Source organism: Caretta caretta, chromosome 15 (assembly GCF_965140235.1).
Source record: "Caretta caretta isolate rCarCar2 chromosome 15, rCarCar1.hap1, whole genome shotgun sequence".
In the NCBI taxonomy this organism is placed as follows: Eukaryota; Metazoa; Chordata; order Testudines; family Cheloniidae; genus Caretta; species Caretta caretta.
This window is the reverse complement of record NC_134220.1, coordinates 27110260-27137200: the sequence shown is the minus strand read 5'-3', so window position 1 is coordinate 27137200 and position 26941 is coordinate 27110260. Positions and strand designations below refer to the sequence as shown.

Sequence of the window (26941 nt, the reverse complement as noted above, 5' to 3'; positions counted from 1 at the left end):
TAAGAAGCTCACAATAAATATTGTTAACAATCATTTCCAGATTGTAGACTAGAGACAGAAGCTACCTATTTGGTGCTATCTCGTCCATTCCCTAAGTGGCCATTGCTAGATTATTCCATGTAAAGTACAAATTTTATTCCTTCATCCAGTCTATTTTTACACATCCCAAATGCTGATGTTTCCACCACATTCTTTGAGAGACCATTCCATATGTAATTAAATGAAATTCAACATTGATAAATGCTAAGTAATGCATAATGGAAGAAAAATAATCCCAACTGTATTTATACTGGAGTGGGCTCTAAATTAGCTGTTACAACCCAAGAAAGAAATCGTGGAATCACTGTGGGTAGTTCTCTGAAAACTTCTGCTCAGTGCTTAGCAGCAGTCAAAAAGGCTAACAGAACGTTAGGAACTATTAGGAGAGGGATAGAAAATAAGACTGAAAATATCATACTGCCACTATATAAATCCATGATCCACTCACACCTGGGATACTGCGTCCAGTTTTGGTTACCCTATCTCAAAAAGGATATAGAGAAACCGGAAAAGGTTCAGAGAATAGCAACAAAGATGATTGGGGTATGGAACTGCTTCCATACAAGGAGAGACCAAAAAGATTAGGACTGTTCATTTTAGAAAAGAGATGACTAAGGGGGGACATGATCGAGATCTCTAAAGTCATGATGATATGGAAAATGTGAATAGACAAGTATTATTTACCCCTTCACACAATACAAAAACCAGGGGTCATCGGATGAAATTTAATATGCAGTGGGTTTGGTACAAACAAGAGGAAGTACTTTACACAACTAACCTGTGAAGCTCATTGCTATGGGATGTTGTAATGACCAGAAGTATAACTGGGTTCAAAAAAGAACTGGATAAGTTAATGGAAGAATGGTCCAGGAATGGCTATTAGCTCAGATGGTCAGGGATGCAACCCCATGGTCAGTGCAACGCTAAACCTCTGACTGCCAGAAGCTGGGAATGGAAGACAACCGTGGATTACACCTTAATTACCCTGTTCTATACAGTGCCCCTGAAGCTCTGGTACATGCCACTGTCAGAGACAGTAAGTATACTGGGCAAAATGAACAGTGGTCTGACCCAATAAGATAGCTCTTATGTGATAGATCTCACTTCAGGAAGCCTTAGTCTGATATTTAGCCTAGATTTTGCTTTTCATATTTCATCTAATTCCTTCTAATTAATCCCTATTATACCACACCTCCCCTTGCGGCTTATGCTGTTGGTGTATTGTTAAATGGTTATTGTGTGCCTGTCCCCTGGGTTATCATTTTACCATGCTATAAGTATTTTGTTCTTAATCTTTCCATTTAAACTTCCATGCAGAATAGTTGACTGTCCATTTTGACTTTCCTGCAAACCATATGGCTTTCTTCACACTTAAATAGAACCCTGTTTAAATTTTTTCAAGTAAATATTGACTTGCCTAATCTTTTTACTTTCTAAATTCTATGTCATTGCTGCTAATTAGCACGTACTGGAAATGGAAGCAAAAATGGACCAGTTGCGGGCTATGGTCGAAGCTGCTGATAGGGAAAAAGTGGAGCTTCTCAACCAGCTTGAGGAAGAGAAAAGGTGAACCAAAAACTTTATTTGGGATTTCTTTCCATCACAAACAAGGTTTTGTGTTTCAACTGTGGTGGTTTGCCAGTAACAGACTAATTCCAAAGGGACAAATATAGGGTGTTGTGTCTGGTGTGAAGTCACCCGCATAGTTCATGCTATGGAGTTGCTTAGACCAACAGTTTGCAACCTGCAGAGGCAGTGGTATTGAGGCAGCCTCTGCAGGTTGCATCACACAGGGCTTAAAATAAAAGCTCTTTCTATAATAAATGCTATGAGCCTGTTTTCACCAGCTGCTAGGGCAGTGAGGGACTACTTTAACTCTGGTCCTCGCTGGCCTTGAGCTCACCTTCAGCATGTTGCCAGGTAACATAGCTGTTGCTATACATGACTGATGCACGTTAACTGAAGTTTCAGAGTAATAGCCGTGTTAGTCTGTATTCGCAAAAAGAAAAGGAGGACTTGTGGCACCTTAGAGACTAACCAATTTATTTGAGCATAAGCTTTCGTGAGCTACAGCTCATTTCATCGGATGCATACAGTATGCATCCAATGAAGTGAGCTGTAGCTCACGAAAGCTTATGCTCAAATAAATTGGTTAGTCTCTAAGGTGCCACAAGTACTCCTTGTCTTATTAACTGAAGTGGCATTTTGCAACTGGGGAAATGTTCACAGCTTCAGCAGTGTAGTATTTCTCCCTCTTCCTCCTAAATACTCTAGGTTTATTTTCTTTGACAGTTCTCTGCACTGTGTTAGATACAGTCTCATGCAGTAACTTGAAATCCAACCACCTTAAATCTTTCACTCCCAAAAGCAGGGAGTTGTTGCGTAGACAGTGTTGTAATTACTGTTAAGATAAATACTAACTTAAATTCTTATTGTTCCTTTTCTTTACACTAATTGTCTGAAAGACCCTGTATCCCCCCAAGCCCTGCCTTTGACTGAGAAGACTCGACGTGGTCATCTTCAGAGTCACTCAACAAAGTTCCAGCCAGTGCATGTTGTTCAAGGGATATGAGGCACCCTTTCTCTCCTCTCTACATTTCTTGTGGAGTTGAGTGAACTATGGATCCAGTGTAGGTTGCTCAGAATCTAACTTCAGAGCCCTCTTCCACAGGAACACACCATCTGGTCCATCTCAGTCCACTTAAAGTTTGACTAGGATAAAAAGGTGGTGGTGGGGGAGTGGGGGTTGAGATCTTGTTCACGAATACGTTCTACCTATATGTTCTAAAACTCTAGTGTAGATGAGGCAAGTTGTGCTTTAGCACATGTCTGTTCCTCCCCCACGGGCTTCCTCTCCACCAGCCAGCACGGATAAAGATCAACTTGCTTTGCCTATACTAGAGTTTTAGAATGTGTATGTCTAAAAAAACCACCCCAATTTCTTAATTTTTTTAATACATTTTCTAATTTTCTTACCCATTTTTAGCATGAATCATAGAAATTAGTGATGGCAACTGGATCAAGTTGTTTTATCAGGTCATTGTTTGAAAGTCTAAAAAAGAAATGAATGAAATGGTGACTAGTTAATTTAAATATATTTTGTTTGTTTAAACTATTATTTTCTTGGTTAATACTGTGTCTTCCAAACTTCAAAGAACTTCAGGAAGGATTTTGATATCATACTTTATTTTTAATGAATTTTTCAGTGTTCTCTCATTTAAAATCAGGGTTGAACTTTTTCTCTTCTCCCACTTTTTCTGGTAACTTGATTAAGTAATTAAAATATAATGTTGCTGTAGTTTTTAATTTCTAATGAAAAGTAAGTACAAAAAACAATCTCTCTTTGAAAACTGTCTTCATTTATGACTCATAGGAAGGTGGAGGATCTTCAGTTCCGCGTAGAGGAAGAGTCCATTACCAAAGGAGACCTAGAGGTAAAATACTGCCAACTTTGTAAAAGTCACATTTGGTAGGATACTGAAGTGCAAACAGTTGTAGACATTATATTCCTAACAGTGTGAAGACAATGAAAGGAAGAGTTAAAACTGCATGTTGATATTCCAGGAGTACACAGAACAAATGGAAGGGGATCCCTAAACCTTCAAGTACCCAATTCTGCAGTCTTTGTGTAAGCTTAAATGGTCAAGATTGGGCCCTTAAGTGAATTGTATTCTTCAGCATGGCTTCTGTAGCTGAGTGGTTGCGGTTGTGGCAGAATAATTTAATTTATCCCTTGTAAAATTTCATCCTTTTTTGCCATTTTATAATCCTGCTAACATTTTTTTCAAATTATTTAAAAGAAACCAACAACTAGAAATCCATTTTAAATTCTAAAACTGGCAGTTAATAGTCATGTCCCTGTTGAAGTGGGTGCTGAAGATTTAACCACCTCAGTCTTCTGGGTGATTCATACCAAATAATGACTATCCCTGCACATCTCTCAACAAAGACTTAACATCGGCGTGCGTGGTTTAGGGAGGGTTCAGAATTAAGCACACCAGTGAAATACAAAGTATGTACTCTTATCACGATTTACCTTCCTACTTTGTCTAGCTGGTATGATGTACTGAACTCTACTCTAACATTCTGAAATAATTCTGTACACAATGTTTTTATTGTTAATAAGAAAGAAACAAATTGAGACCATTTAAACACTGCCAGTTTTTTAATCCAAATTTAAAATAAAAATGTTGGACATCTTCTGGTTTTTGAACATATTTAATCTGAAAAAACATTGGTTACTCTTATCCCATTGTAAAGAACAGGAGAAATTTAAACTGACTGACTTATAACCCTATGAACCATTAATGATGAAAGTGCTAGCCTTGTGGTCCATTTCATGTGACATTTCCTTTAGTTCTACTTTGTGTCAGTCTTCCATCCATTTTAAAGTACCTATCTATACTCTGCTCTATTAGTTGTTCAGTCCATGAAAGTGTTTTTTGGATTTGTTTTGTTAAATCAATTGATAATTAAAATTGACTTTAAAATCATGGCAAACTGTTTTAAGGACTCGGGTTGGTTGTTTGACAAGATGCATATCTTCAGGAGTATAAGCTGAATTTAAATTAATGAAATGCCTCCTGTTGTATTGGAGTGATAGTGTTAAGCATTTAATAGGTGAAATATATATCTATATTTTTTTTTAATTTTTACTGATAGCAAAAGAGGCAGATTTCTGAAGATCCTGAAAATGTAAGAGGGCATTTAAGTGTGTGGAGACATCCCATGTTAACAGATTGTGTACAGATAAAATGCTTATTGATAGACTTAATCACTAACTGCATAATCTGCTATTGAAACATTGACTCTAGTATTTGTGTGCATGTTGCTTTCAGAGCAATTACAACACTTATCACAAAGAATGTATGTAATGACTAAACACTGGCATCCCCTTTAATTGAAGACAGGGAGAACGTATCGTCATTAGTTTTTAAAATAAAACCGCAAACTTAATACAGTGCAATCAACTGAAAAGCAACAGGAGCTTGCAGGAAACTACAGTCTTCGGCCCTGAAAAGTCTCTTCTGTAAAAGCAGGCCTCAACTTGCATTCATCACAAAATCCTGCGTTCTTTCCCATGAGCTCCCACTACTGTTCAATGGATGGCACTGTACATCGTTTCATGAAATTTCCTAGAGAACAGATTGCATAGCCCCACCTCTCCTTCCTGATTACTCTTTTTTTTGTTATGAAATGCTGAAGAGAAAGCAGTATCCAAGGAAAAGCGATTAAAAATACAAGAATGATCTCATTATTTACACTGTACAAAGCTATGGATTTTTCATTGTAGCGTAACAGGATTTCTTCATGAAACACACAGAGAAATTGTTTAGGATTGGCTAGAAGAAATATATTGCTTTGCAAGTCCTTAAAATAAATCCCCTCTACACCATCCACAGTACAAAGCTGATGGAATTAAAAAAAAATCCTCTGCTTTTGATTTGGTTCAAGAAGATCTTATAATAGGCTGCCTCCTGCAACCCCTCTTCCCCCACCAAAATAGAAAGCTCTCAAGACTAAAACTGATTTCCTACTATGCATTCTTAGGTGTTCCTTTTATGAAGCTACTTCCGTGATCTGGGTCTCCTCTATTCTTCCAAATCAGGCACACGGTGTGTTAGAAGTAAATCTGCATGTGACTTTCCTCTTTCCTATTTTGTGCACTCCTCATTCCCCTCTGTCTTTATTCCAATTCTCTCTATTCTAATTTCTCCCTCAACAGGCTTATTTCCCAAGAAAAACCTTTGTTGCTCTCCTTTTGAGTGGAGAGTGATGTTGGATTATTTAATGGAACACTAGATTAGAAACTATCCAGACCATGTTCTGTGGTGAACATGCCAGCACAGGGACTGAAGACTTGCTGCCCCAGTTAGAGTCATTAGTCAGCATTATAGCTTCAGCATAGTAGTACGGATGGATCAGTAGGTAGATACAGGTGCACAACTAAGCTGTGAATTTCATTTCAAAGAGTGAGAGCAGACACAGAGTGCAATTGGCATGCATTGTTGATAACTGATGGCCTGCATTTGGGACTTAATGACTTAGGGTTCATCTACCCTACAAAAAAAACCCTTGGCACTTGGGTTTATGCTATGGGGCTCAAAATAGCAGTGTAGACCATCTCACTTGGGCTGGAGCCTGGGCTCAGAAACCCTGTATGGGCGGGGGTCCCAGAGCCTGAGCTCCAACCTGAGCAGGATTGTCTACACTGCTATTTTTGGTGCCATAGCATGAGCCCAAGTCAGTGGCCTGGGCTTTGAGATTCACTGCTACAGGATTTTTTGCAGGGTAGATGTATCCTTAATGGAATTGGAGAGGATGTAAGTCAGGGCAGGATTTGTCTCACCCCTCATCATCTAATTGTAATGCCCCAGACTAGAGAGAGTGTTCCCTGTCATTTTTCACATCTGAATCAAGCTTTAGTATTAAATTCCGCTCTCCTTTATGTTGCAGCAAAATAAATCTGGAGTAACTTCATTGAATCTTCTGAATTCATTCTGGTGTAACTAAGAGGAGAATTTGTCCCTTAGACTTGTCTCTTTGGATGATTGGAAGGGAGCTCAGACTGATCCACAGTTCCTCAGTGGATATCCCTATTTGGAATTGGAGCCTTTCCTTTGGAAGTCAGACTTATTTATTTTTGTTTGTTCTTTAAATGAGCAAAAGTGTTTGGAGTGGAATGTTTTAGATTACACCTCTATTTATATTTAGCTGAGTATCTTTATTTATTTTTGTTTTAGTGTAGATAATATCTGCATGGTGGGATATTTTTGAATAAGTTCTGTTAACTCTGATCTCTGAAGGTTTTAGTATTATTGGACAGCACCTAGATATGTTTGTTTTGCTGCTATATAAGCAAGGGATTAAAAAGAGGCTTTGTGTATGATGGGTGTTACAGAAAGAAAGCTTTAAGATAGTGCATATTTTAGTAGAGATTCATGATGTAAGGAGAATTCTGGATATGCTCTTCTGTATAGATCCACCTCAGGGAATGTGACAAAGTAAGTATGTAGGTTTATCCCAAACCACTAGTTAAAAAAACCTCAAGACATTTCTAGAGCTGTTTAGTGGCTTGGTTTTTTTGTTTGCTGGATCTGAAGTCACACTAACTAGTCCCACAAATGCTCCGAATTAAAGCTATTGCATTTAAAACTTTTAGACATTTTAAAAGTTCTCTTAACAACTCTAATTCCCATCAGAATATCAAACCACATAATGGAAAGCTGTTGGTAAAAGGACAATCCTTATTCTTCTGGAAAACTGGCAGTCTTGTCAAGCCCTCTGAAGGTCTTCAGGAACAAAGGAGACATAGAATCACATAAAAACTTCATTAGCCCAAGGAAATGCTGAAAGTTTGGCCTCTGAAGCAAGTTTAATACTTTTGGATCCCTGTGTTTTGGGGCCTATTGAATTATGTTGGTAGAATTAGCTTATCATTTCCATCATGATGGATACAGAACTATTTTGGTTCAGCACCAGTCAACTTCCAGCTTTTGACACAGATAGAGAAATAACTTGATGTGATCAGAATGAAATAGTAAGGAGAAACCATCTTTTTTATTAGTTGATGGGTGGAGGAGAACACAGCTGAAGCAAAACAAAGGCTTTTCCCCATCTCACTTCCTCTTCAAAGAGTACTTATGATCTTTATTTGATTGTTTGGGGCTGCTTTGAAGATGGTCACAATCAGCTTATCGGTGTTTATACATAACACTGCTTTACAAGGATTTCAAAATATCTTGCTACAAACACTGGCAGTGGAGACTTAGGTCTACATTACCTATGCCGGTGCACAATGCACGTAGAGTGCCTGGGTATACACAGATCTCCTGCCAACTGTGGGACCACTACAGTATGGGCAACGAGATGGTGACAGATGGAGTAGGGCCTTGATGGGATCCCACATATCTTAGTTCACATTATTCTCTTCTCCTTCGTATTCTACGGCTGGCTCTGCAAGCTAAAGACCTGTTTCTTCTAATTAATATTTCTTAGCTTAATTACATCCATCCACTGTACTTCACACTAAATTACAGCTACAACTAAATCACATAGAAGAATGTTGCTCCAGTCTGCCACGGGTAACTTCTCATGATGGGAAGCATGTCTTGCCATAGACAGATAAAATAATATTCAGCCTCCATCAAGTGGTCACCCTGTTGTTGGGATGGTCACACCTCTTTCTAGGAAAGGACACTTAAACCAACAGGCATGAATATTTCTTTTTAAAATATGGCATATTTTAGATTAATGATGATGTGCATTAAGATTGACACAATGTACTGAACTCTGCAGTTCAGAGCTGAGTGTGACATGCAGTTCTTAAGTCTGGATGTGCTTTTCTTTTTCCCTCCCACAGTGGTGCAAGTCAAGAAGGAAGTAACTGCTAGACTCTTTCCATCTCTCTTAAACTCCATGTTTTCTTGCTTTCTTGGGAAAGCGTCTCAGCCCCTTTGTTGAATATTCAGGAGCTGTATCCTGATATTCCACAGTTCTTTATAAAACCTACCCCTTTGTGAGCAAAGGGCAGAGGGTACTTGGCTCTGCTTTGTGTGGTTCCTTTTTCTCTCTTGGAACACAATGCCTTTTAGAAGAACAAAGGGCACAAGTCCTCTTACTTCCTCTTCTTGGCCTAACCAATTTAGACTTGAGTGACGTACCATGGTCAAATCAGCATTTTAGTTACAGAGCAATAAGTCTAAATCAGTCACATTTTCTCCCCTTCTGGAAAGGTGGGGAAAAGATGTTCTGCAGCTCTGAGTAACTCTGTGTGTATTCACACCATTCATATAATAGCAACAAATGAATCTTGACATGCCTAGGACTTGCCAGGAAGATTTTTATGGCACAAACTTGAAAACAATAGAGAAATTAAAAATAGCATTCTACAGAAGCCCTAATCAATATCTACAGCCAAATTCAGACCTGCTGGGTGCTGCTCCTGTTCCATGGTGTTATTTCACCTATGACACCAGGTCTGAATTTTGATCCCCTAGTTCATAATTAAAAACCTAACTCAGCTACATCCAAATAAATATACAGTATTAGTTGGGGGTGATGCGGGGAGGGGCTTATAGTTCTTTAAAAAGTATTAACTATTCTAATTTGTGCTGGTAAACTTCACATACTGATATATAACTTCTACTTGGCTGCATGAATCTACCTTACTTTTTGTCCGTATTTCTTCTTGTTTGTGATTGGTTTGTTTTATTTTACACATCAGACCATTTACACTTTCAGTCCATCTCTCTCATCCATAGTTTCCCTGTTCATTTTACCCACTGCATCTTCTCTGCTCATCCTTGGTAGAAGATACTGGCAGCACGGCCTGCATGTGGCATCCTCCTCTTGTGCTGGCATGTGATGGTGGCACTGTTGTGTTCTCTTCCTTTCCTTTTTACTAACAGACGCAGACCAAACTGGAGCATGCCCGCATTAAGGAGCTTGAACAGAGCCTGCTCTTTGAAAAGACCAAAGCTGACAAACTCCAGAGGGAGTTAGAAGACACTAGGGTAATGGTTTTCACTATTTAAATGAACAAGACCTATTTGTAACGTGGAGGATTTCTGATCACGCAGTCTGCGGGGTATAATGGATATTGAAGAGAGTGCCTGTCTTCTGCCATATTCTTTTATAGAAAGTAGCCAAGAAGGACACTACTAAAACGACTACTACATTTTGACTTTTTGTTACATTTTTATTATATATAGTTCTACAAAGGAATCCAGGTAAGATCTCTTCAAAATGGAAAGATATCACTTGACTACAGGTGCAAAGCGGCAAACAAAGTTGTGGATCTATTTATGAAAGTATTCAGCAGTTCACTTGTAGCAGATAGTGAGGTTCTTTGTGCTCCAAAAGAAATGCTGACATGCTGTGAATAGACAAATGTTCTCATTTAATTTACTCAAATTCTTCCAGTCTGAAGGTTTTTGGGGGATGGAGCAATCTGGACCTTATGTACAGGTTGTAACATTGGGTGCTTATTTTGCTGACCAGTGTGTACTGTGGCCATACAGTTTGTTTGTTTGTTCTCCGTTGGTATAGTCCTTCCATAGGGAACCCAGCGGCACTAGTTACATATTCTGCTTACATCCGATTTTTTTTTTAATGCCCTTGTTAGAAAGATGAAGAAGTTCTACATGTGCAGAGACTTGAAACAATGTTAGTATCTTTCTACCAAGAACCATATTAATCTCTCCTCTAGAAAGATGCTAACCCTGTGTCAAATTTCAGCTGAGACAGATCCTATGTGACTAGATTAGTTGACCCCAGTACTCCCTTTGCAGGTGTGTTTAGCAGAGTGTAATAGTACTTTATCGTACCGATGTAGTCTCAGAAGTCCAGAACCATGAAGAATGGAAATGACTTCCAAGTTCCATATTTGGATGCCTTTGTACATATGAAAAAATGACATTTTTTATTTTGTGCTTGAAGGAATGACTTGCTTATGGTTTCTAAGCTTAAAGCATTCCAGTAATTTGAAATGACTCTGGTCAGCCTACAGCTCTGATTACTCCCCATTGATTTAGATTATTTTAAATAACAATGCATATTATGCATTGTAATGAATGTCAGTGATTTGACATAATCATTGTTCTTAAAGTGCTTGCAAGTGATCCAATCAGCTTTCTTCTACGACAATATAAAGCACGTTGATTTCATTTAAACTGATCATTTTCTCCACACCAGAAAGTGCCACATGTAATTAAAACAGAATGACAGGCAAACAGTAACCACACCATTAATGACAATGTACTGCTTACTAGTTAAAAGAAAAGGAGTACTTGTGGCACCTTAGAGACTAACCAATTTATTTGAGCATGAGCTTTCGTGAGCCACAGCTCACTTCATCAACATCTGATGAAGTGAGCTGTGGCTCACGAAAGCTCATGCTCAAATAAATTGGTTAGTCTCTAAGGTGCCACAAGTACTCCTTTTCTTTTTGCGAATACAGACTAACACGGCTGTTCCTCTGAAACCTGCTTACTAGTTATTTTTGTCAGGCAAGGAAGGGAATTTGAGTGGGAAGAATATAGATGTGGATGGCTATTAGCCCTCTGCCATACATCTAATAAGAACCTGTGTAATCCCCACACTTGCCTAGCAAAAATCGTTTGTATTTTTGGATGCTAAAGATTAATAAGATGACTTTCTCCTATCAATCTGAAGTTTTAACTTTAGTATTTGCAGAAGTCCAGTAAGGTCTCTGTTTTCTGACAGGAAGTATATTCTATAGATTCCCACTCTTTGCTTATAAAGTTGTAGAGATGGATTGCTTTTATGTAGCAGGAAACAATCTTCTAAATGTATAGTAATCCAATAACTTTTATTTGGATGGGAGCAATGGATCCAAATTTTCATGTTTTAGAGGCACTTGCGAAACTGAGGAATCTTAAAACTCCTGCAGATGAATTACAGTTTAATATTACTTGCAGCATGTGCATGGTATCATAGCATTCAAATATCTCGCACTGAGAGGGGATTCTTCAAAACTTGCTAAACCTGAGCCCAATTTGTGAGCATCTTGGCACCTCTGGTTAACTGACCATCAGTTAGCAGATGCAACACAAGCCAGTTGCTTTTTCTTTGGGGGAAAGAAAAGAAACCTCTCTACAGGGAATGAATTCTGCTTGGCTGGAGAGCTTCCTGTTGATTGAGGTTTTTTCCCCACCTGTCAGGTCCTTACTATTCTCAAAGAAACTGAGGAACTTTGGCTCTTTTCTAGACCCCAGGAAGGCAAAAGTGAAACTACAAAGAAGAGAAAGAGGTGTGTCTGGTTCATTTTTGTCATTCTGCATCACTGTGGTGATGGACCAGACTAGTACAGGAGCATACAACTATGCGTTCCTTTAACATGAGATTCAGTAGAGACTGAGCAACTCCCAGTACCTGAAGGGCCCTTCTGTGCCAGGGTTTATGTAAAGCTACGGGGGGACTTCATCTGTGCCCAGTCCATTGCTGGGGTCCATGCTAGTGGATCCTAGGCCAGATTTGGGACATGTGTTTGTGGGGAGAAGAGGGTGCGTATTTTTTTGTAGAAATATAGTTGTTGCTCCACTCCAGCAAACTGCCCACATAGGGCCTAAAACCTCAGACTTTTTGGCAACAACCAGTCAAAATTATTTGTGTTTACAAAAGAGAAGATGCAAAGCCTACAACTGTAGGACAGGTTAGTAAGAATCGTGTATGTTGGCCATATTGTATCCTCGCTATTTTTGGCCATTTTCAGCAGACACCTCAGCATGACTGACCAAATTGTGCTAAAAAATAAGTCTGGTAAAATATTACCAGAAAGTCAATGACTATATGACAAAGGGTCATAAATCTTCCATTACATGATAGGAGTCTAGGTCACCTGTTGCAAGACATCACTGTTTATGAATTTCCTTGTTCCTAAATTCCTCTCACATGTGCACATCAATGCTGGGTTGAGAAGCCCTCGTTGATGGCTTCAGTGTTCATGGAATCTTGTAGCTGGAGAAGACAAACCCTCAGTAACTGAGAGATGAGAATAACCTTAAAATACACTACAGCTGTTCAGAATGTAATATCAAATATTTGATGAGAACCTGTAAAACTGGTCCAAGAGGTGATAAGTGAGCTCAGCCCTCTATGTGAAGAATTCCACTGGCATAGAAATGAACCAATTAACGCCAGCTGTATTATGATGTTCCTTGCAATGCAAAGGAAAATATTTCAAGGCCAGTTGGTGTATCCTTTAAAGATAGTCTGTGAATCAAGCAGCTGGCAGTTGTCTTCATCCTTCTCCTCAAACTGAAAAGCCTTGAGAGAGCTGGTTTGCTGAGGTTCTTGAGGAACTATCATTTTTCTGCATTAGAAAATTACTCATCATATCAGTTTCTGTTTTAGTTGTAGGGGGGCAGGAGTAGGGTTTCCAACTGTCTAATCGCACAAACCTAAACACACCTGCCCTGCCCCATCCCTTCTCCAAGGCCCCGCCTCCCATTCATTCTAGCCCCCTTCCCTCTGTCACTAGCTCTCCCTCACCCTCATAGGCAGGGGGTTGAGGTATGGGCTGAGGGGTTCGGAGTATGAAGGTACTCCGGGCTGAGCCTGGGGCAGGGAGTTGGGGTGCAGGATGGGTTTTCGGGTGTGGGCTCTGGAAGGGAGTTTGGATGTGGGAGGGGGCTGAGGGAAGAGGTTCGGGGTACGGGTTCTGGGAGAAAATGTGGGTGTGGAAGGGGGCTCAGGGATGGGGGAGGGAGTTTGGGTGCGGGAGGGGGCTCAGGGATAGGGCAGGGGGTTGGGGTGCGGGCTCCAACCGGATGGTGCTTACCTCGGGTAGCTCCCGGAAGCGGTGGCAGGGCCAGCAGCGGCTCCTAGATGCAGAGGCGGCCAGGGGGTCTCTGCAGGCTGCCCTGGCCTGCAGGCACCACCCCTGCTGCTCTCATGGGCCACGGTTCCCCATTCCTGGCCAATAGGAGCTGCAGAGTTGGTGCTCAGGACGGGGGCAACGCGCAAAGACCCCCTGCTGCCCCTGCACCTAGGAGCCGCTGCTGGACATGCCAGCCGCTTCCGGGAGCGGCATGGATCCAGGGTGGGTAGGGAGCCTGCCTCAGTCCCACCGTGCTGCCGACCTAACTTTTAGCAACCTAAAATCTCCTGGATTGGCTTCAGTAGCCTCTGGGAGATTGAGCCCGATTCCGGGAGATTCCCGGCCAAACTGGGAGGGTTGGAAACCCTAGGAAGGAGTGATGATTTGTTTTTTCCTTCTCTCATATCTATTTGGCCATCTTTTCCTTTGACAAGGTGAGCTTTGGTCTAAGAGTCATTGAAACAGTTATCTAATATGCTGTACATTTTCTTCATTGTTCATGGGGCAGGATTTTGTTGATTAGATTCTGCAATGATACATACCAGCTTTAATAGGATATGTGAAAGCCAGTCATTTAACTTATTAAACACTTCCTCAAGATATTGCTGCCTTAATAATATATCCTAGATAGACTGCAAGGTTATCAGTTGTTCCGTCAAGATAACAACTTCCAAATATCCTTGCTTATTCCACTTACTGTTTTATAGTAAGCAGTTCTTCTTCTTTAGCTTTCAAATTTCTTTCCTGACCTATGTCCCAGTACATACTGCAAAATATATTGCTGTTAATGGGTTATGTGGGAGAGATTTAAAACACATTATAGTTTTGTTCTTGAGGTCATAGATGGAATAATATAAAACAAAGAGTGGGATCTGTACAAAATACTTAAAAAGAATAATTTCAGGTAAGTAATATCTTTAATCTTGATGTTGATAATATAAGGAGGAGCAGAGACAGTAATTTCCTGATCAGGAACCAATGGTTTTGTGATGCTTTTGCATGTCACAGGCTTAATTCTTTAACCCTTTTTTGACATTCTGAGAAAGGCCTTGGGTAGTGTAAGAATAATTTTTAAAGACAGTCTGGGGATAGATGCAATGGGATTTTCAACTATTGGTACATCTAGACAAAATAAATATATTTGTATTTTTCTGTTAGCTTCAAAACCAATATGAATGGTATAAGGAAGCAATTATCAGGACAAATGAAGACTGCAAACTCTCCACCCTTCATCATTCCACTTTAAATTCGTCCATAGAAGCATTTTGCTAACCCGTGGTAACCTATATAAAAGCTGCGATTGTAAACTTTTGCCTAACAATTTTTTTTCTTTTAACAGCTAACTTCAGAAAGGGAGGTTAAATACATACTGGCTTAAATAAAAGTTATAGGGGTATAAACATAGGTAGTGTTACTTTTATTTTAAAAGAAAGGAAATAATTTAAAGAGTAAACAAAATCAAGTATATTAGATTGTCTCGGTTCATAGATTTCCATGTAAAGCAAACATTTGTTCTTACTTATGCTCCGTGAGCTATCTCAGTAGGAATAGGAATTTGGATTAGACTAGATCTGATTTTGGCCAGTTATTGTCAAAAAGGTTGGTATGGATATACTAATGAGGTTAATTTGTTATAATTGAAGATTTTTCTTGAGACTTAAAAATCTTTTCATGCTTTTATATGTGGTGTAACTATTTCTCTTTTTAAAATGCTGTTGATCATAGGTGGCCACAGTATCCGAAAAATCTCGCATCATGGAACTAGAAAGAGATCTAGCATTACGGGTGAAGGAAGTAGTTGAGCTCCGAGGGAGATTAGAGTCTAGTAAGCCAGTCAGCGATGTGGACAGTTCTCTCTCACTGCTACAAGAAATAAGTTCTTTGCAAGAAAAAGTGGCAGAAATTAGCAAAGAACATCAGAATGAAATAAATTCACTAAAAGAGAAGTTTGGAATTGGTGAAGAATCTTATCGGAAGGAGATCAAAGCACTTTCAGCTTCGCATGAAAGAATTGCAAAAGAAAATGAGTTATTGAAAACTAAGCTTGATTTTGCCAACAAGGAGAATTCAGATGTGACAGAGCTTTGGAAATCAAAGCTGGAATCTGCTATTGCTTTACATCAGCAAGCAATGGAAGAACTAAAGGTTTCATTCAGCAAAGGTGTTGGGGCTCAGACTGCTGAATTCGCAGACCTGAAGACCCAAGTTGAGAAAATGAGATTAGAGCATCAAAATGAAACATCAAATTTAAAACTAAAACAAGAAAATGAAAGATCTCAGCATATGAAAGAGATTGAAGCTCTGAAAGCGAAGCTATTGGAAATCACTGAGGAGAGAGAGCGAAGCCTGGAAAGCCTGAAGACCAAACTAGAAAGTGCAGAAGATCAACATCTAGTAGAAATGGAAGACGCTTTAAACAAATTACAGGAAGCTGAAATAAAGGTAAAGGAGCTAGAGGTACTGCAAGCCAAATGCAATGAACAAACCAAAGTTATTGATAGTTTAACAACACAGATCAAAGTTGCTGAAGAAAAGATTTTGGACCTTGGTGTGCTTCAGAAAGCCAATTCTGAAGGTAAATTGGAAATCCAGAAACTTAGCAAGCAGCTTGAGGCAGCTGAGAAACTGATACAAAACCTAGAGACTGAAAAGATTGATGGGAGTAGCAAGGTTTGTATCAACATACATCTTTTTACTTTAATTTGTTTTATTTTAATTTACATTTCTACCTTTTTTATCTACAATCATGAGCTCATCACAGAAGGGAAGGTCGTCTTAGGAGAGACAGTATATTTTTTTAATCATCTGAAGAGATTTAGAGAAATTGTCCACTACATCTAATCTGGAAGGCTGTATCTTGTCTTGTAGGGTTGTGGTTTGGGTAGAGGTGTGTGGGTCGTGCTCCCATAGAAGTTCTTTCTTGCTGTGAACTTATGAATCCTATAACCTCTGCTCTGAGAGCTGTGTTGGGGCACTGGTGGTCCTAGTAAGCAAGAAGAATCCATGTATTTATCGATGTGTAATAAGTTAAATAGTGGATGTATTGAGATTAAGTGATGTGTGACTCTAGGAAAATCTCTTGCCTCTCTGATAAACATATTGAGTTGCACAGAGGTTTCCTCACATTCCTCATACTGTTTCTAAAAGCCTAGGAAGAGCGTGTACTGCTTTGAAGGGGGTTTTGTGGTTAAGGGACAGGACATGGAGTCATGAGATGAGTTCTATTCCTCGTCTTCCCACAAACGTTATGTGTGATCTTGGGCAAGTCACTTCACTTCTGTGTCTTGAGTTCTGTCTGGGGCACAGTCCGAATAAGTGGAGCATTTAATGCCTGTGAGACTAGTGCAGGGAGCTATAAGTAATCACCTCATCAATGTGAAATCCAGTGGCCTCTGGAATTCATCTCCCTTTCGATAGAGGGAGGAGGGATGAAGGAGAGACTCCTTAGCCCTTAATTATCCAGGAGTGGAAAACTGATTGGATAAATAACTATTTTTCCTCTCTCCCTCCTACTAGCCAGGAAGGGGGAAGAGGCAAGGGAAAAGGTGCTGTATCTAACGGGCCAGGGAAAGCCATAAAATCACAGTGAGACAAGCTAATGGGGCATCTGTACATGATAATGGTGTTGTGTGAAACAGCATCATCACATGAAATGTCTTGAAGCAAAGATTGCCACACTGTGTGTGTGTCTCGGTGATTTTTCTGGCGCTCAGGCCAGTAACTGACAAAATGGCTTCGTAGTTGAATATCACAATATTATACAGGTGGAAGATTATTCTGCTACTGTAGTTTGGAATGAAGGGAGTGAAATGTAGTGTCTGGGCTCTTTCCCCTTCACACAAGATCTGGCAAGTCAGCTCTGTGATCATAAAGAAAAAGTAATGAGGCCACTTTCCTAAACCTCTCCACAAATGGTGCCAAAAAATTGGACTTACATGGACTTTCGGCATGATTTTCAGAGATCATGTTGAGCATCCACAATTCCCATGAAAGTCAGTGGGTGGTGCAGGTGCTCAGTATCTTTGGAAATCATGCCAGCAATATGTAATATTCAGTACAGTCAGTTATAAGGTGCTTACTAAATATTCCAGTAAGAAACATTCTATTGATGCAATAAGCACAATTTAAAACACTTGAATATACCCAAAATGTCTAGCATTAAAGAATGTTTGCAGAATAATTCTGAGAGAACTAAATTTAGACTACTTTCAAATCATAAGGATTGTCTCAAACTTATTCCAAGATGCAGTTTAATACTGTAGTGCAGCCTGCAGTGGAAATCAGCTATATTCAGTTAACACACAACATTTTTCCTTCAGCTTTTGTTCAGGTTTTTTTAATTTTTCTACATATGATGGTTTGAACATTCTAGTTATTTCCTTGAAGCTCAAGATTTTATGTTCTTCATGTTTTCATTCATGTTTGTAATTTTTGTTTTACTCCATCTAATCCACCCTGCCAGGCTAGTAATCTGGCCAAAGAACTGCAGGGCAAAGAGCAAAAGCTTCTTGACCTGGACAAAAACTTGGGTGCAGTAAATCAAGTTAAAGATTCTTTGGAAAAAGAGCTTCAACTTTTGGTGAGTAATTCTCAGAAATCTTGTCTCTACCCATTGGGTTCTCTTTGAGCTTTTTAGGGGGAAATAGTCACTATAATCCAAAGGTCAAATGTAACAGTCCTTACTCCAGCAAAAATCTCAGTCATTTCAAATGGACTTTTGTCCAAGTAAGGAATGCAGGCTTTGAGTCCAAGTGCTTTGTATATCGGATTTCAAAATGAAAAGTACAATAAGATTAACTTTTACTTTATCAAGTTGTTGCCTAAGCAGAGCTCAGCTGTTACTGGTTTACAGTTAAAACATTGAGCCAGATCAAATACATCATATAAGACATTTTTAGAATAGTCATTAAGGTAGGTATAGTCCTTTTTCATTATAAGTGCTGTATGAGTTAACTTTACTTCACTGTGTTATTTACAAGTAGCTTTTGAATAACAAATTTTCACTTCCTTCTTGTTTTGCAACATAATAATTAAATTTCTCAGTGTTCTACATTTGGGCTAGCTCCTGCTGTGATTATCCCAGCCTTAGGAGGAAGCAAGATGTGTGTGTGTCTCAGTCTTTCCATGTGGTCTTTCTAAGGCCATTGCTGTGTTTTATTATGTTGATTGAGGAGCCCCAGTATTTTATCTATCTCTGTATCCTGGCCTTTCCTCAGATGTCACTAACTTTCCATCTCTTCCCGCCATTATGGATGGAGGAGGGAGGGATAGCTCAGTGGTTTGAGCATTGGCATGCTAAACCCAGGGTTGTGAGTTCAATCCTGGAGGGGGCCATTTAGGGATCTTGGCCAAAAATTGGGGATTGGTCCTGCTTTGAGCAGGGGGTTGGACTAGATGAGCTCTTGAGGTCCCTTCCAACCCTGATATTCTATGATTCTATGAAAAGGCTGGCATGAGATTGGCCACAAGGCTGCATGGGGCTGTTCAAACAGCAAGTCCACCACAGCCTGTGAGCTAAAGTTTATAACTTTCTAAAATCGAGGTCCAGGGGCCCGCTACACTTTCGATACCTGTAAACCACGTCTCCCGTACAGAGCTTAGCTGCTGCTGTACCGCTGTCCTAGTTTACAAAGAAGCTCCCTTTGCTGCCTAGGGGACCCCCTTTCAAACGAAAATGGGGAGACTGTTTTTTTCTTTTACTTCCCTGTCTTGCCAAGTTCACAATAGACTATAAATTACAAGTCAAAAATGTCTAATACACCTATGGCAGTAGTGGGTCTTTATCAAATCAGGAAGTGAAAAAAATAGTAACACTACTTTTAATGAAGTTCATATTGAATAATAGTGTGTCATTACCAGATAGTTAAAACTTGTCTTGGGTTTTCATTCCCTTCTAGAAAGGCAAGTTTACTTGTGCTGCTGAAGAGGCAGAAAGCGTTCAAAAATCTATGCAAGGTATGTTTCCCTAGAATTGAAATGCATCCCCTCAAAACCCGCTGGAAAAAAATGGTGCTGAAAAAAATTTCTTCAAGAGCCTAAAGGTTATATTTGTTAATTTAGCAGGATTTGTCTTGGCAACTAGGAATAAAACAAGATTTTTTTGCCGCCTCCTTGTTTGATTTGAGTAATATGAATTCCTTGTAAAATTAGGTTTTCTTTAACAAGATGAGCCACAATAACTGGGGAATTAACTTTATCTTTTAAATATCATTTTATTTCCATAGAAACTATTAAAAAACTGAACCAAAAAGAAGAGCAATTTGCACTCATGTCCTCGGAACTGGATCAGTTAAAATCTAATTTGACAGGTAAGGAAATGACAAAACTGAAGGGTTTGAAATGTGCTATCAGCTTTATGTTTTCATGCCACCTTGCTGCTCTTAGCACATGGTGATGACTAATACCCGCATAGTGGCAGACATTGTGTCTGCAAACTAACGTTGGGAAGCTAGAAAGTCAGATTCTTGTTTGAACCAAGCCCTAGTCCTAAGCTAAAACAAAACACGCTATTAGTGTGAAATGTAAACACAACTGAAAAACTATATATTGGGACACTGCAAATTGACCATGGCAAGGAAGTAATGGTAAAGTATTTCCTGGCTCAGCTAGCTTCCTGGTTGAACCTTTGTTGCTTAAGTCCATTCCAGGGATCCGGTTAAAGCTTTGCATTAGTAATTTATCTGCTTTAATGGCACAAACAACACACATACAAAAATGTGTTAATATTGCAACTGATCTAAGTTGATTATTAGTGGAGATGCTCCAGGGTGAAGGCTGGGAAATGAGGATGACGCACTCAGGGTACGGCTGACAGCAGAGAATAGGCAATTTCTACTCTCAGTGAAAACCAGGATGTGCCTACTCTGCAGTATATAGCTACATGCATCATTGAAAGGCTCTGGCAGTGGGATACTGTGACAGTCTGTATCCCTATGTTCACCTGATGAAGTGAGCAGTTAAGCTACTGAAGCCATGCCTTTTTAATAGAAAGTTCAGGGTCTTAACAGATCATTCACCATTGATCTAGTTAAACAGAACTAAAGGCTCAAATTCCGAGCTGCTACACTGGGGTCTCATACTACCAGAATTTGATATGGAAATTGTGCACATAAAGGGAAAAGAAAACATGGTGGCAGATGCCATGTCCAGGAAAGAGGGCCCTGACCTACTGTCTACAGGTCAGCCCATGGGTAACCCTCCTGCAGCTTTGTAAAGGGGGAGGTGTGGCAGTCTATATCCCTATGTTCACCCTTTTTACAAAACTATAATGGATTTTATACAAAATATGCTTTGTGACGTACCATTTGAAAACTCATAATGTGCTGATCGTTATTGTCCTGGGAAAATGTGTAGCAACATTGTATGTAAAGTTATAAGATTCTACTGTATAACATTACTGAGACATATTCCAAGTTTAGAAAAACACGCATCCCAGCTTGGAGAATTGAGGGGACACAGGTCCATCAGTCCAGATTGTACCCTGGGTAATTCCATGGATATTACACTGGCTAAAATATCAGTGGAGATGGGGGAGGCACAGCTTGGTCATGTAGAGAAGGCATGTGTTTACTTGCCTGAAGAGTGGCTCACCATCTACACTGCTACATATAGCTATGCTGGGGGCGTATAGTGTATCCATTCTACACACTGCCATAAGGAGCGTGCAGTGTAGGGGTACCGTTAGTGTGTTCATGAAATGCAACATGTAAATGGCATGTGCCTTGTAACAGACACATAGAAAGCATTTGACAGCTCATGAAAAGAATATGAACCCTGTTTACATGTGAAGACTCCTTTTTAGTGTGGTTGTTAACTACTTCTGTGACCTTCGAGCTAGCACATCACCATCCCCTGTCTCATAACCTGTAGTACCATTTCCTGCTGTACACGTCCACCTAATCTCTTTTTACTGCAGTCTAAACTGACCTTATGTATATAAAAGAAAACCTCCTAAGCCCCGCTTCCTAGTCTCTTCCTTGGAGGTAGTCATTAGCTTGCATGTATATGGAGCCATTTTCTACAGTGACTTGATGTAGCTCTCATTGCTCCTTGTGTTTACACTGCTCTAAAGACTAGTTGGTCTAATATTCTTCCCTTGATAGCTGCATGTAACTTCAGTTAAGCGAGTATGCCCAAATGTATCTGCTGGACTTCTCTCCTAATGGTAGAGCCCAGTGTCAATTTTTAACAGCCTGATACCTATAGTTAAGTGAAGCATCAACTGCAAGTTGTATTCTTGATTAATTGCTTTTCCTGTGTCTTTCCATGTACAATGTTATACTTTTCTATTGGGAGTTTTACACCTTTCCATTACCCAAGAGCCTACAATTTACAGTCCAAACCCAAATGTGACTTTTAGTTTTGGAAGTTCAACTTGCTAATTTTATGGCACCAGGCTAACTCTGATGTTTACAGTCTCTTGTTAGCATTTAGGTGTGTTGTGCATGGCCTGTGGATTACATTTACTAGAACATTAACTTTTTTATGTTCAGTTATGGAGAAAAAATTGAAAGAGAGGGAAGAAAAAGAACAGCAGTTGACTGAAGCTAAAGCCAAACTCGAGAATGATATAGCAGAAATAATGAAGTCCTCGGGAGATAGTTCTTCTCAGCTGACAAAGATGAATGATGAGCTGCGGTTAAAAGAAAGGTATCCCGTTGCTGTCAAAGCATTTTCCTGCCATTTGTTCCTACATTTTTTGTCCTTTTGTAAGTAGCTATGAAAGCTCATCCTGAAACAAATCTGATTCCCGTTGATGTGACAACAGAGCTTGTGCCATCAAATTCATTCTGTCTTAAATACTCTGTACATATATCGGATTTAAAAGACACTTGGTTTAAAAATTATTTAATAACTTCTTATTTATATAACAACTTCTGGCACTTTTGAAACTAAATGAATATACTTTTTCAGGGTTTGAGTATCATTGCATTTCTTTTAGCTTAGACACAGAAAGTAAACTATACAATTTCTGGTTCTCCTGCACAAATACAATGCATGCAACCCAAACACTGCAAGAGAATGTGTGTTTGTTTTAAACATAATTTAATGCAAACATTTCTGTTTTTGCAAAACCCTGAACTTTGGGGTCAGATTTACCCTTACATTGGTACTTTTGTGTGCATTGAATCTTGTTACTGGTGCATTTAATTTGATAGAACATTCTGCGCACTTTTTAGTGATTGAACAAACCTGTTTCTAAACTTTTGGTCTGTACTAAAGATGTAATAGAAGCATGCTGCAACTTAGAGAGAGCTATGTGTCTGTACATTAGTTACATTTTCAGCAAAAAGTCATTTTGCTAATTTCTGATTTATTTATTTTTTAGAAAGCTAGAAGAACTACAAATTCAGCTTACAAAATCAGATGAGAAGTCAGTTCAGCTGCAGGAAAATATGGAACAGACAACACGTAAAGCTGAACAGAACCATCAGGAAACACTTAAGAATCATCAGGCTGAACTGAAGAAAATGCAAGATAAATTAGTAGACCTGGTAAGAAGAACTATAGAAAAAGCTCACTAGTTATGTTGGAAAGGGTATTAAAAAACCTAGATTTCTGATTGCATTCAAATTGCTCTAAAATCTGACAGGAAAAGCAAATTGAGAAAAGCCAGAATCAGTGCAAGGATCTGCAGATGACGCATGAAAAAAACAATTCTGAGATGGTTGCTGAGCACAATGCTGCCATCAAAGGGCTTAAACAGAATCTACTGGACACAGAAGAGATGCTGAAAAGTGCAGAAGAGAAAACCAGAGACTTGGAAAAACAGGCTGAGGAGCTGAAAAAACAAGCGGAACTTGCCAAAGTACGTATGTCTTTTAAGCAAGTAATTGCTCTATTATCTCTCTCCTTACAATGACTTACTCCTTTACCGTTTAACCTAACCCATCCCTATTAACTTTGGGTTTTGGTGTTCACTCAGCGAAAATTTATCAACTAGATGAAGTATTATTAAGGAAAGGACACCTACACTATTGACTACTAGATAATCTTTTTATCCATATTTTAATTTAATACAAAGTATGGTACTTAGCAATTAACTTTATATCCTCATAGATTTCTGTTTCAGTCAGAGCCAGTTGGAATTAAATTTTATTTCTCTTTAATAAGGGATTTTAAGCATCTGGATTTTAAATAATTAAGTGTACTTAGAAATATTTTCTTTACAGGCACCTTGTTACTGAAATTTTGTTTTGTAAATCAGTTCTATGTTGTGTATAATTATTTTTCCCTTAGCTTGATTTAAATAACTTTCACTGATTTTTTTCTCTGTTTCCTGGATATTGTTGCTTGCTTTCATCTCTCATTCATTTGTTTATTTGCCTTAAGCCTTGTGTTATGTTACGCTTTGGCAGAATATTCAGTGTATAAATTGACACACGAAAGTTAAAGTATCTGACATATTTCTGATGTAGTATTTGAACAAATTAACCTTTTTATGATAAGGTATCATGGGTACATTACCCATGTAGTATAAACACTATATAAAGTAACTAGAAGTCAGTATCTAGTATAGCTCCATGGATTAACTGTAATGCAACTCATCCAGGTATTGACTAAATCTTGTTTTGTTTTCTACAGTAGCTTTTTAAAATTGCTTCATGCTTAATCTATGTACATGGATCACTTTTTTTGGGCAGGGAGGCGTTATTGGATGTGTCTTACTAAAATGCCAAACTCTAGTATGGATGAACACACAACTAGTGCATCTTTAACATAACTATCATTAATTAGTTCCACTAGGTTCTCTCACTAGCTAGTCATTGTTTTGTAATAAAAATGGCTTTAACATTTTTCAGCAGTTGAGATTACCCAGAGACTTTTGTGTGTCAGTATATACGCTTTTTTAAATTTAAACTATAATAGCTCTATTTGTCCTTAATCCATACTTCTCATTTGTCTGTTTGACTTCATTTTTGTTTCCCTTCTCCCCAACTTTATTTCTTTAGTCTTTAACTTCTGTGTTAGCATCAGCCAAAAAAGAGATTGAACTAATGTCAGACGAGATGAGGGGTTTGATATCAGAGAAGGAGATTCTGGCACAGGAGGGAAATGCTTTAAAGTTAGAGAAAGGTTCGCTATTATCAAAACTACTAGAGTTGGAATCCAAGCTTGTGTTGTTGCAACAAGATCAGGAAAAGCTTTGGACAATAAATGAAGAACTTGATTCAGAAAATAAAAAGATCTTAAAGGAAAAGCAAGAAGCTGAAACTAAAAGTCAACAGGAAAGCACAGAAAAGGCAGCATTAATTTCTGAGAAACGAAAGTTACTTATTGAAATAGGGACAACACAGAAAGATCTTCTAAATATAAGTAGAGAAAATGATGCTCTACACTCTTCAGAATCAGTACTGCTCCAACGGCTGGAAGAACTTCAGACCAGCAAAGATGCTTTGGTTCTGGAATCTCAGGAACACATTAAGGAAAGAGAAGAACTGCAGGATAATCAGAAAAAGCTTTCTGAGGAGAGTGCTACTCTTCTTAAAGACAAGGATGATGTCATCCAGAAGCTGAAAAGCTCTTATGAGGACCTGGCCAGAGATCAAAAGGAACTCCTGCAAGAATTATCTGCTCTGGCTGCAGAGAGAAATTCAGTCTTGGATAAAAATTTGGCTCTTGAAAGTACATATGTGGTCTTAAAAAATGAAAGGGATGATCTGTTGCAAAGAAGCCAGGACCTGCGATCCGAAAAGGAAGCACTCCTTAAAAGTCAGGAAGAGCTCCATGTAAGCTTAGAAACTGCTCTTAATGAGGAAAAGACCTTAAATATGAAAACTGAAGGACTGCAAGCAGAGCTAGATGCTATGGTTAAAGAACTTAAAAAAGCTACCAAAGACAATGTAGAGTTGCAGTCCTCCCATGCTAGTCTCTCTAAGCTGCTTGAAGAGATTAAAGCCAGTAGGGAGACAACAGACTCCGAATGTATCCAGTTACTACAGGAGAAGGAAGCACTCTCTTCATCTGAGCGGAGGCTTTTGGCCGAAAGGGAGGAACTTTTAAATGAAAATAAAGCAATTGTGGAAAAGCTTGCCAAGACCTCAGAAGATGTCACCTTTGCTGAGAAAGCTCTAAATGAGAAAATAAGTCAACTGAGCAGAGAGAAGGAATTGGCTTCTCAGAAGTCAGTGAAACTTAAAAAGCAGAATGATGCCCTTCTTAAAGAAAAGGACATGTTAGAAACTAAATGTACAGAGCTGCTCACTGAAAAACAGTCTTCTGCAAATGCACTGTGTGACTTGAAAAGAAAACATGATCTGGACATCTCCGCCAAGAGAGCACTCATTCAAGAGAAGGCAAAACTCCAGAGTGCCATGGAAAGCCTCAAGAGAGAATTGGACAAGAAAACCCAAGAAAATCAAGAACTAGTAGCCTATAACTGTGAACTTTCAAAGTGTCTGAAAGAGGCTCAGAGTGCCAAAACACTGCTAGGAAATGAACTTTCTGCTGTTTCACAAGCCAAGCAAGTCCTGATGGCTTCCTTCAAAACCTGTTCCTCCAGTAAGGAAATGTTAGCCAAAGAGAGGACTGAACTGCAAGAAGAATGTCAGAAATTAAATGAAGAGGTCAATATTATGCAGGAGAATTTAACAATAGAAAGGGAAGCTAGAAAGCTGGAAAAGGATTCATTCTTACTGGGACATGCAGAACTTCAGAACACCATCAGCTTCTTAGAGAGGGAGAAGGAGCAACTAACAGTTAAAAATGAAGAATTGCTGTCGGAGAAACAACTGCTGGTTCAGGAGAAACAAAAATCTGAATCCAAACTAGAGGAAATCATTAAAGAAAAGGAGGTTCTCAGCACAGAGACTGATCAACTTGCCTCCAATATTGAAAAACTAAAGAGTGATTTTGCTTCCTTGACTAAATCGAAGGCGGAACTCCAGGACTTGCATGCCTGTCTCTCCAAGATCCTAGAAGATCTTCGGCATAGCCACGAGGTGACCGAATCAGAGCGAACGAAGCTGCTCCAGGAAAATGAGAGCCTGCTTGCGGAACAGAAGAATCTGACCATGATAAAGGAAGAAATCCTGAAAGAGAAGGAGAAATTCTCTGAGGACTATTACAAACTGCATGATGAAGTCATGCTTTTAGCACAAACTAATGGTGACCTTTCAGCCAACCTACTGGTGTTACAGAACAAAAATCAGATGCTACTGGTGGAGAAGGACAAACTTGCTTTGAAACTAAAGGAAACCGAGGCTCTTCAGACACATACAGTAACACAAAAATCTGAGGTATTGAAACACATTGTTAAACCAGTCAAGTACAGTTACTAACACTGAGCACTAACTTCAATGGTTTTGATGTCTGCACTTTAATTGCACGACCAGCACTTCATCTTAATGTAGACAGACTGGAATTATCTTCCCTCTTGCTATATTACCCTGTTTGTCTCAAGTTGTCTGTAATGATGAGTGTGAAAGATCTTTTAACACCCATAATATAAAACAATTCTATGTCTAATCATAAGGAACTATGTTGTCGCTGAATGCTGTAAGAAAACAATTTTGAAACTGTGAATAAAAAGGAAAATGTTTTTTTTTCCAAATTCTATAG

At 39.0% G+C, this 26941-nt stretch overlaps 1 protein-coding gene across 11 annotated transcripts in view; it reads left to right on the top strand.

Moving 5' to 3' along the window:
• Window positions 1-26941, top strand: part of CLIP1 (CAP-Gly domain containing linker protein 1) — a 124475-nt gene that overhangs the window by 70699 nt on the left and 26835 nt on the right. For 5 of the 11 annotated variants that reach the window (XM_075120065.1, XM_048822194.2, XM_048822192.2 and 2 more), the window contains exons 7-18: window positions 1502-1605; window positions 3413-3473; window positions 4702-4734; window positions 9450-9554; window positions 15107-16051; window positions 17844-17960; window positions 19279-19336; window positions 19606-19689; window positions 21874-22030; window positions 22710-22875; window positions 22974-23189; window positions 24334-26619. In XM_075120065.1, the coding sequence (XP_074976166.1) occupies window positions 1502-1605; window positions 3413-3473; window positions 4702-4734; window positions 9450-9554; window positions 15107-16051; window positions 17844-17960; window positions 19279-19336; window positions 19606-19689; window positions 21874-22030; window positions 22710-22875; window positions 22974-23189; window positions 24334-26619 (4332 nt within the window). The remainder of the gene's footprint in view (window positions 1-1501; window positions 1606-3412; window positions 3474-4701; window positions 4735-9449; window positions 9555-15106; window positions 16052-17843; window positions 17961-19278; window positions 19337-19605; window positions 19690-21873; window positions 22031-22709; window positions 22876-22973; window positions 23190-24333; window positions 26620-26941) is intronic. The other 6 variants (XM_048822204.2, XM_075120068.1, XM_075120070.1 and 3 more) reach the window with 5 other exon arrangements.